The sequence below is a fragment of the Hordeum vulgare genome, chromosome 2H (genome assembly GCF_904849725.1).
Source record: "Hordeum vulgare subsp. vulgare chromosome 2H, MorexV3_pseudomolecules_assembly, whole genome shotgun sequence".
In the NCBI taxonomy this organism is placed as follows: domain Eukaryota; kingdom Viridiplantae; phylum Streptophyta; class Magnoliopsida; order Poales; family Poaceae; genus Hordeum; species Hordeum vulgare.
In genome coordinates, this window is record NC_058519.1 from 530,994,563 (window position 1) to 531,004,980 (window position 10,418).

Sequence of the window (10,418 nt, forward strand, 5' to 3'; positions counted from 1 at the left end):
GTTGTAATATATATATATATTTTTTAATAAACGATTTGCAAAAAAGTAAATATTTTTTTAATAAGCATAATTTTTTCTTTCATTGCAACGTATCGACATTTGTGTTAGTATGTACTCCGGTTTCTGTTTTTTCCAGAGTACATAGGGATGAAAAGAAATCAGCGGATCTTTTCCGGCTTATTTGCCAGCACCGTCGCTTATCGTTCCTAACTACCTCCCGTCCCGTGAAAGAAAAATAAAAAACACCTCCCGTAATCCCAATCCCTCCCCTCGTCTCCCCGTCGCACGCGACCTCAGAGGCGATGCGACGGTGTTAGGGTTTGTGCCGCCGCCCCGTCCGCTCCCCCTCCGTTGCCGGCCACAGGCAATATCACGCCGCCGCCTGATTTCTTATCTCCCTCGCCCCCCAGCCCCCTACTCACACACCCTCCACGCCTCCTCCGCGACCCCTCGGCGACGGCGGCCGGAGGCCACATCTGCTTCTTCCCGACGACCTCCGGAAGCTGCCCGCCAGCCGGCCCCTCCAGCAACCTCCCATCCGCGCCGGTTCCACCTCTCCCGAGCAAGGTACGAACCCATTACTTTTGATGGATGCGTGTAATCTTCGATTCTGTATCAATTCGGTGGCAGATTCGGTTTCCTTTATAGCGTGTTTTGATTAATTTGGAATGTAATAGTTGGACAAGGCAAATTGGGATGCATATCATACTAAGGTTATTATGTGAGATACTGTAAAAAAAAGAGGTTATTCCGTGAGGCATGCAAAAGAAGAGTCAGGGAATAAGATTAGGCCATTAGGATCCTCGGATCAGATCGAAACCAGGGAAATCATCACGAAGCCAGACATATACTGTAAAAAAAGGATTGTAAGTAGTAAATTGAGAGTTTTGGAGTTTCCCACAGTTGCATAAAAGATGTGCAGCTTTGTGCTGTGTTACTTTAGATAATTGTGTTACTTTTGTGTTGGGGTGGATTCTGGAGTGGGATTGGTTCTGTTTGAACTTATTAGCTTTGTAATCTGGTTTAATCCCTTTTGCACATTGTCAGTTAGGCGGTCAAATTTTGCCCTTGTAGCAAAGCCACTAACTAGTTGTTCTTTGATCGGTAGCTGGGAAAACACCTTGAGAACACAATACATACTTGTAAACTGAACTCTCCAGTAGGTTTCCATTGGGTTGCCTACTCAATAACTATGAAGATACCTTTTCTCTACCATTGTCTGCTTGTAGCAAGTTTCTCGAAGGATTTGATATTTGGCTTTCATGATCATCCAAAAAATCTGAACCGTGGTTATTGCATTTTGTTACGTGTTGTATTTGGCAGGAGCACACTTTGTGTTGCAGTATATATTGCTTTTGAAGTTGATTTTACCGATCATGAATTGTAATGAACTTAATTGTGGAAATATGGGCTGTTTATTGTACAAAAAAAATGATTTGTCGGGTGATTAAGACCCTGTTTGGTAGCCCTCCAGCTCTCAACTCTGCGGATGGGGCACATGGAGCTGCCCCGAACGGTATAACTCTATGAGCTGAATTGGTAGATCTGGGCTTAGGCGTATGCAAATTTCTGGAGCGAGGGATTCCAGGATTCCGGATCTAGCCAAACGTTGAGTTGCTCAGAATTACCCGCAAACTACCACTGGACTCAGCTGACCCTGATGGAAAAAATCGCCTCGACCCATCTCCTCTTGCCCATAGCGACCTAAGCCTAGCGCTGGCAGATCGCCACCGCCGCCAGCATCTCCCGCCTCTTCCTCGAGCCCCCGCCGCGGGCCGAGTTCTGGCACCTTCACGTGGTCCTCCTGGCCCTGACTCATCGCCCATGATCTTCATGTTGTTAACTTGTTATCCTTGTGAATGCAGTTAAGGTGTTGACATGCTGTAATTAAGAAACCCCTTCCATTTGTTATATTCCACATGTCACAAATTTGTTTGAATTACTGGGCTTCCATGGAGGACAGGACAAGCAGTTAATCAAAGCTGTATTTCATTGTTATTATACGGCACCCATCCTTTGCATGTATTGGGAATATAGTTTGATGCCTTTAGCTCCTCACAACTTACTGCATGTTAAGTTTCAACTATATATGCAGTTTGGTATGTGCATAACTGCACCTTCCATCTCATTTATGTATGCTTACGGTACTAAGTTTGCAATGGTGACACTATCTCTCTCTCTCTTTGCCAGGTTTTTTTTGTAAGAAAAGAAGAAAATCATAGATGGATATCATGCAGACTAGTGACTCTTCACATCATGGAATTGTAGAGAACAGCCCTTATACAACTCCCTATGATAGACGTGTGGAAGGTGACCAACTTGGTGCTTCGTGGTATTTTAGTAGAAAAGAAATAGAAGAGAATTCCCTTTCAAGGAGAGATGGTATTGATTTAAAGAAGGAGTCTTACCTTCGCAAGTCATACTGCACTTTCCTTCAGGATTTCGGGATGAGGCTTAAAGTGTAAGAATACATTGTACCATGGATATTTTATTGTTGCATCTTTTACTGAGTAACATACCTGATGTTTTAGCAGTTTATTTGAATCTTTAAAGTTCTTTTCAAGTTTCTGCAGACAACTGCATGCTTTCCTATAGCTTAATTTCTGTGAAGCAACTTTTTTTTCCTTTCTCATTTCTCGTTAAGAATATATGGTATACTTTATGATTGGTGTCATCCTCATTTTATTCTCCAAATCCGAGGAAAGTCCAGTGCACGCTTAAAGCATAAATGATTGCTTTCTTTTGATGACAGTTCTTGTATTCTACTGTGCATGACTACGTTCTGTATCCTTTACGGACAGATTGTCAGGACCTGTTTAGTTGGAAGCCAAACCCTGACACACTTTGTCACGCACCATTAAGGCGAGTTTGATCTAGTTAGGCAAGTGTCTGACATGCTTAGACACTCTTAGGCTGCGAATCAACATACATTTAATGGTAATATTTGACGGGAGGAATAGCTAAAGCATCTGTGATTTACGTTTGTTAAGAACATAAGATGTTAGGGATGAAGATGTTATTCAGAAGATCACACAAGCATCACCTCTGGTGATCAAGGGAACATGATGCATAGGTTTTAAATAAACATAGTGTCCTCACATTGTAGGTTGCCAAGCATGCTTACTGCTCAAGTGCCAGTTTAATCATTTCCCTATCCAGAAAAACCTGTCTTCTTTTTCCTGGCATTTTACTTGATTATATGGACTAAATGTTTTCATTTAATCATGCGGTATATGTACTATGTACTATGTTAGATCATTGACCTGTCCATTTTTTCTTCTGCCTAAGCATTTTTTCTTAACTTTATTTTCTGTGACAACATTCAGAGATAATTTAACACTATTTGATTTGAATAATTTGATGGTAAAGCTCTCAATTATCAAGTCATATGTTATTTGTTCAGCTGAATTATTTGCTTGGACATGCTTGTGAATATGATATTTATGTTTGAAAGTTGCTAGATATGCCTGTGACAACACTACTACTCAGCACATGCCATTTTAGGAATAAGTTATTGACATATTGCTCACTTTTTCCCTTTAAAAAGGGTAGATGTTTTCTTCATCAGTACACGGCATTTGAAGGAATAAATTCTTAACATATAGTCCCTTTATATTCATTGATTTTTTACTCTAGAGAATTCTTAACATATTGGTCCTTACCCCAGTGTTATGTTCATTGAGTTGTTACGTTTAGCCCACTCGTTTTTATCGGGCATGCAACAATGGCTGATGACATCCCTGTTTCGGTAGAACAGTAAATATTCAACCCTATTTGGTGTGTTATAGGCCTTTATGTGCCCTTACCCTTTAGAACATTTGTGCCATTAATATTTATGAATCAGTAGAGTAAAGACCCTTTTGTATTACTGCATGAATTGTGCTTTCTTGGGTTGCTTGATACTTGTATATGGTATTTTCTTATTGATGAATTACTTCATTATGTAGGCCCCAAGTAACAATTGCTACAGCTATAGTATTCTGTCATCGTTTTTTTCTTCGTCAATCTCATGCCAAAAATGATAGACAGGTAAGCATTGCTGAAATTTTTATGAGCTTATATGTCTGTTATCAAACATCATATTTTCTAGTTTATCTGTAAATCACTTTCTATGCATGGTAGGCAGTATAATAACATGTATTCATACATTGATGCGCGCCACCCATATTGTGAAAGAGAAGAACAAATGATTTGCTGTCGCCTGTAGAACATGTATCTGCAGGAAAGACATGCAGACTAGCACTATAGGGCATCTTTGATTCAAATGATTTCTTAATGAATTTTAGACGATTCTAATCCGTAGGAATTGTGTCTACCTGTGTCGTTTGATTGGTAGGATTGCAATCTACATGGATTTTCCCTTTATCCATTTGAATTAGATTTGGAAGGAAAATTTACATCTACTCCAATCTCTTGTGAAGAATCCTACGCATTTTGGCATTGAAGATGACATCACACTATTGCTGCGTTTTTCTTATTCCTTTGCTTTAGAAATCCTGCGAATCAAAGCGGCCTTAAGTATTTTTTCTTCTTGGACAGCGTACAATATAGAGCATGCTGCTTGCAGTATGTTATTTGTTAGGATGGTATTTTTCTTATAATCAACTTCACGTTGTAAATGATCAATGTAAGTTCATTATAATCTGCAGACAATAGCCACCGTTTGCATGTTCTTGGCGGGTAAAGTTGAAGAAACACCTAGACCCCTGAAGGATGTCGTACTCATCTCTTATGAGATAATCCACAAAAAGGATCCTGCTGCAGTTGCTCGAATTAAGCAGAAGGTGAGATTATTTTTGTGAGCATTCTCTTGATATTATCATCTAGTTCCCTGAGCTATCCTTTTTCTCCCTCACAACATAAAGCTGCAACTCTTCTATAGCCGGTGCATTTTTATTTCCTGAGTACTGTGACAAGAATGGTAGCTGAGGATATCTGTGTTGTGTGTAGGAAGTGTATGAACAACAGAAGGAACTTCTTTTGATCGGGGAGCGTCTTGTGCTTGTAACACTTGGTTTTGACATGAATGTGCACCACCCTTACAAGCCTTTGGTTGAAGCAATAAAAAAATTCAAGGTTGCTCAAAATGCACTTGCTCAAGTTGCCTGGAATTTTGTCAATGATGGGTATGCTGAAATTACCCTTATCCTTACAAAAATAGTAATCCCCCATTATGCCTATTTACTATACCTTAAAAGGGGTGTACAGGCTACGCACTTCACTTTGCCTGCAATTTAAGCCCCATCATATTGCGGCGGGCGCAATCTTCCTTGCTGCAAAGTTCCTCAAAGTCAAGCTTCCAGCAGACGGGGAAAAGGTCTGGTGGCAAGAGTTTGACGTAACTCCACGACAGTTGGAAGGTTGGTTTCTTGATACAAAGTCAGTAGCGCATATTTGCACAATTTTACTATTCATTATCATAAGGATAGTAGTTTAAACGTTTTTGCAAGCAAGCATCAATTGTTCCCATGCTTTAGGCGCTTAGGAGATTGGATGGCTGAAATTTCATCACCATCTTTGTTCAGAAATGATACTGAAACTAGGTTGGCTAGGTCAGAGACACAAGGTGTTTCCTGTGTCCATAGGGCACTCCTCCCTCCTTTTCATAATTTGAGCAAGCGCGTCTTAGTTTTTTACGTCTTTTTCACATTACAGAGTGTATTAGGATATTGAGGCGCAGCGAGCCAATGCACGCAGGATTATATATGTATCACCAGCGGCTCCATGAGCAAATGCATTAAAGCCTAATAAACTACCCCTCTTAATTCCTTGGTATGTGAGTTGTTGTTAAGATGTGCTCCTTTTTTAAACGGAGTATTATTGTTCTGGGATACACAAGGGAGGAATGCCATGACAGGAACACATTGTTATGAACTTGTATTTGGTAGCCTTATTTATGGAACTTGAGGTATTTTTGTTGGTGTTGACTTTGAGGATAAGTTTTCTGGTAGCCCTTGTCTGCTGTCATTTCTGTTATACAGAAAATTTGCTTAGTAGCATAGCATCACAATGAGGTATTCTTCGGAAATTTATCATCTAACATGTATTTGGTAGCCGTATTTATGGAACGTGAGGTATTTTTGTTGGTGTTGACTTTGAGGATAAGTTTTCTGGTAGCCCTTGTCTGCTGTCATTTCTGTTATACAGAAAATTTGCTTAGTAGCATAGCATCACAATGAGGTATTGTTCGGAAATTTATCATCTAACATGTATTTGGTAGCCGTATTTATAGAACATGAGGTATTTTTGTTGGTGTTGACTTTGAGGATAAGTTTTCTGGTAGCCCTTGTCTGCTGTCATTTCTGGTATACAGAAAATTTGCTTAGTGGCATAACATCACAATGGGGTATAGTTTGGAAATTTATCATCTAACATGTGGATGGCATGTGGGGCCTGGGACCACCTGTGAAGCAGCAAACTGCATTTTTCATCTCGGTGATTTTCCAACGGTACTGAGCAGTATTACCCGTTATTATATCTATTTTTACACTCCCTTTCCTAAATACTCCCTCCGTCTGGAATTACTTGTCGCAGAAATAGATGTATCTAGACATTACCCGTTATTATATCTATTTTTACACTCCCTCCGTTCCTAAATACTCCCTCCGTCCGGAATTACTTGTCGCAGAAATAGATGTATCTAGACGTGTTTTTACTTTTAGATACAACAATTTCTATCCATTTCTGCAACGAGTAATTCGGGACGGAGGGAGTATAAGTCTTCTTAGAGATTCCACTACGGACTACATACGGAGCAAAATAAGTGAATCTACACTCTAAAGTATGTCTATATACATACGTATGTAGTCCGTAGTGGAATGTCTAAAAAGACTTATATTTAGGAACGGATTGAGTAGAACTGATGCTCCTTTTACTTCATTTTCTGCCATGGTGATGGTTACCTTTGAAGTTTTTATGCTCTTTGTTGTGAAGTAACATGCATACCAAAGAACCATTCTTATATTTTTGTGACATTTGTTTTCAGAGGTTAGCAACCAAATGTTGGAGCTCTACGAGCAGAACCGTGTTGGGCCACCACCATCACAAGGGAATGATACTGAAGGCAGCTCTGCAAGTGTGGTTAATCAGCGTGCTCCTGTGAAAGCTGAGGAGCCTCCTGCCCATGAAGCTCATCAAGCCCCTAGACAGTCGAACATACCAGGCCGTCACGGGCATGACCACCCTCAGCCTGAAAAGCAGAACTCAAACCAGAGGATACCCAAGAGCGAAGCAAGGGATGGCACTGCCAACAGCAATGAAGGCACCAATATGTCATCATCAATGATGGATGCGATGAAAAAGATAGATAAGGATAAGGTGAAAGCTGCGTTGGAGAAACGGAGGAAATCGAAAGGCGATGCTGGTAGGAAAGTTGACGTCATGGATGATGATGACCTAATTGAGAGGGAGCTGGAACATGGCGTGGAATTGGCTGCCGAGGACGAGAAGAAACACGACAGAAGGCAGAGCTGGCCCCACCCCGTGCACCGGGAGGATCACCAGAACACGGCTCGCAAGGTGGAGAACACCGAAGAGGGTGAGCTGTCACTGGACAGCCAGGAACACCGCTCCCCTGGCCCTGACATCCGGAAGAGGAAGGAGGTGTACGACAGGAGCAATGACCGCAGCGCTGAGAGAGACATCAAGAGGCCGAGGCCATGAGATCAAGTATTCATTGTCCTCGCCCTGGCGAGGGCGATCAGCATTCAGCGGTGGGTGACGGACTGAGAACTGGTGTTTTGGGCGCTAGTGCGTGATACCTAGTTTTGCATCGCGGGAACACACAGATGCTTGTTTGCCCATGTTGGGAGATTTGAACTGTGATGTGCTGTAATTTGAAAAGATGAGTATGTACATGTTCAGGTTATGGAATATTCGTGCTGAGGAACGATAGGAAAGATGCTGCACGGCCTGCACCCGAAGGCTATATATAAATAACTTTTTTAATACATGGATTCAAAGCAAATTTGGATTGGGCCATTTATATGGATTTGAAACAAATTTGATTGGTACATTTATATGCTAGTGCTGTGATCTGATGCTCCGTTATTTGGGTGTCATTGGTACTGACAATCATCGTCGGTGTTTTTATGTGAAAAGCGAGTAGTAAACGAGGGGCTCTCTATTTGAAAGTCGCCTGAAAACACAAATTTCGTCCGCTGCCCTCGGATTTGTTTCGATACATTTTCCTAACAAATCGACAGCCACAGGCGTAATACGCAAACAAATTGCCGCCTGAGCAACGAGCCCATTCTTCGCGGGCGTATCGGGCGTGACGCACCGGCCGTCTCCGTACTACGAGCGGCCCGTCCAGACCGACCGCACGGAGCCGGCCGCCCAGGCGCCGGCGTCCCGCACGAACGCGACGGCCGCCTCACACTCGGCGATCACGAGCTTGTCGGCCCCGGGCCTCGTGATCGGCGGGAAGAAGAGCCAGAAGGCCGTCACGAGCACGAACGCCAGCGTCAGCGGGGTGGCAACCAGCCGCGGCGGTCGCCACCACCCCTGGTGCCTCGCCCACCACGCCTCCGCCACCGCGCACGCGCCGTGCAGCGCGAAGAAGGCCGTCGCCTCCCCGGTGGGCGGCCGCAGCGTGATGTAGTAGAACATGAGCTCGTGCACCAGCCCGGACACCACGAACGCCGCGAGCACCCCGGCGGCCGGGCCCAGGCGCGCGCGCACGGGGCGGTACACGCACGGCCGGAGCACGGCGGGCACCGACAGGTTCCAGCGCCGGCCCCAGAAGTCCCGCAGCGACGCCGACAGGTACGGCCGGTCGAACTGCGGCTCCAGACCCATGCCCAGCAGCGCGCGCGCCGCCGCGGCCGCCGACGCCAGGACCAGCTCCAGGGCCAGGTACACGTGGAAGGCGTAGAGGGTGAGCAGGACGTACTGGTTCATCAGCTCCTGGTACCGGTACAGCGACACGATGGCGGCGAGCAGCGCGGCCATGACGGCGGAGGAGGCCGGGTCCAGGCTCGACGACGTGCCTTGCCGAGCCTTGTCGGGCCCGTCGCCGCGGAGCCTGACGGGGCCGGAGGCGACGGCGACGAAGGCGGGGAGCGGGAGGGACGGGTGGAGGGGGCCCTGGCCGGCGGCGAGGCGGAGGAGCTTGAACTCGGCCAGCCAGGCGAGGAAGAACCCGGAGATGGCGCGCGGGTGGACGGCGCGGAAGGCCAAGGGGAGGAACGGGAGGACGGCGAGCACCGGGAGGAACGCGGCGAGGCGGGGGAGGCCTGGGCGGAGGCGCCCGGCCGCGAAACGGACGTAGCACATGGCCGCGGTCACCGCGGCCGAGACCGCCACCAGGCTGCGCAGGTCGCCGTCGGCCATTCTTGATGGTCGTCGGCCTAGATGTGACGGCTGCCGGAGGTTACCCGCGCCGCCTTCTTGTAGAGGTGTACAAGTACAAGATCCAAGTGCGCGCGTGAGATCGGGGAATTCATGGTGGTCCTTGGAGTCAATGCCGTGAGCTCAGTTTTTTTCCTTTTTTAGTGTGAGCTCAGTTGGGAGATGGAAGCACGATAATTGGCTTATTATCTTTTTTGGCGGCCCCGCTGTCAGCGTTATATAATAATGTTGCGGCTTGGCCAGAAACAAACGTCCAAAGGGAAACATAATAGGGATTGACTAGGGAGCGGCCGTGCATATGTGCTCTTCCATGGGCGGCTGCTTAAACAGCCAGCTGGACCCGATTTTTTTTAATGTTTGAAATTTAAAAAAAATTATCTATAAAATTGTTAATCCAATCGATGATCCGTTTTCGTTATTCATTTTCCCGCGCGAGTTTTTGAAACTAGATTCCAAGTCGACATATTTTGTCAATTATTTTTTTCAGTTCATACTTGCCATATTTTTTGACCCACTTGTCATATTATTAATCACTTACTTGTTTGAAAAAAATAACTTGATTAATATTTTTTAATATTGTTTCGCACAAAGCCTTGTAGCAGTTTTTATTATGCATAATATAAAAAAGCATGTAATAGGTTGTGTTTCCAATTTAAATATGCTAACTTGTCGTATTTACATACAACTTTGTCAGAAAAATATTTTATGTGCTTGTTAGTTTAACTATGTTGAGTTGTCATATTTACAAACGATGACCAAAAAAGATTTCTTATGGTCATCGATTTTAAACATGTTGAGCTGTCATATTTTCACGCGTAATCGCATATAAAAAGTTGTTTATGTTTGCTACTTTGATTATGTCGATATGTCATATTTATATGTAATTTCCAAAAAATATGGCAATTATGTTATTTTTTATCAAATAAGTAAGTACTTACTAATATAACAAGTAAGTGCAACAAATGTGGTACGTATGAGTAAAAAGAAATTGGCGAAACATGTCGATACGAGATCTAGTTTTAAAGATTTCGTCAAAACAAAGTCAATGACGAAAACGGATCATCGAT

At 44.1% G+C, this 10,418-nt stretch overlaps 2 protein-coding genes across 2 annotated transcripts; one reads left to right on the forward strand and one right to left on the reverse strand.

The window, feature by feature from the left end:
* The first annotated feature begins 224 nt into the window (after positions 1–224).
* LOC123427030 (cyclin-T1-3-like) lies at positions 225–7,980 on the forward strand. Its single transcript, XM_045110960.1, has 7 exons — positions 225–567; positions 2,191–2,461; positions 3,948–4,029; positions 4,650–4,784; positions 4,951–5,126; positions 5,209–5,360; positions 6,986–7,980. The coding sequence occupies exons 2-7, from the start codon at positions 2,223–2,225 to the stop codon at positions 7,660–7,662; spliced, it is 1,461 nt and encodes a 486-aa protein (XP_044966895.1). The 5' UTR covers positions 225–567; positions 2,191–2,222; the 3' UTR covers positions 7,663–7,980.
* Positions 7,981–8,104: 124 nt separating this feature from the next.
* LOC123427031 (acyl-CoA--sterol O-acyltransferase 1-like) lies at positions 8,105–9,640 on the reverse strand. The gene has a single exon (XM_045110961.1). The coding sequence runs from the start codon at positions 9,331–9,333 to the stop codon at positions 8,296–8,298; it is 1,038 nt and encodes a 345-aa protein (XP_044966896.1). The 5' UTR covers positions 9,334–9,640; the 3' UTR covers positions 8,105–8,295.
* Between the last annotated feature and the right edge of the window lie 778 nt (positions 9,641–10,418).

Bases quoted from the DNA above. Each gene is read 5' to 3' on its own strand.
- LOC123427030 (XM_045110960.1), top strand. From the start codon at position 2,223: ATGGATATCATGCAGACTAGTGACTCTTCACATCATGGAATTGTAGAG. The intron at 4,785-4,950 runs GTGAGATTATTT...TGTTGTGTGTAG, and splicing joins TTGCTCGAATTAAGCAGAAG to GAAGTGTATGAACAACAGAA. The intron at 5,127-5,208 runs GTATGCTGAAAT...AGGGGTGTACAG, and splicing joins TGGAATTTTGTCAATGATGG to GCTACGCACTTCACTTTGCC.
- LOC123427031 (XM_045110961.1), bottom strand. From the start codon at position 9,333: ATGGCCGACGGCGACCTGCGCAGCCTGGTGGCGGTCTCGGCCGCGGTG.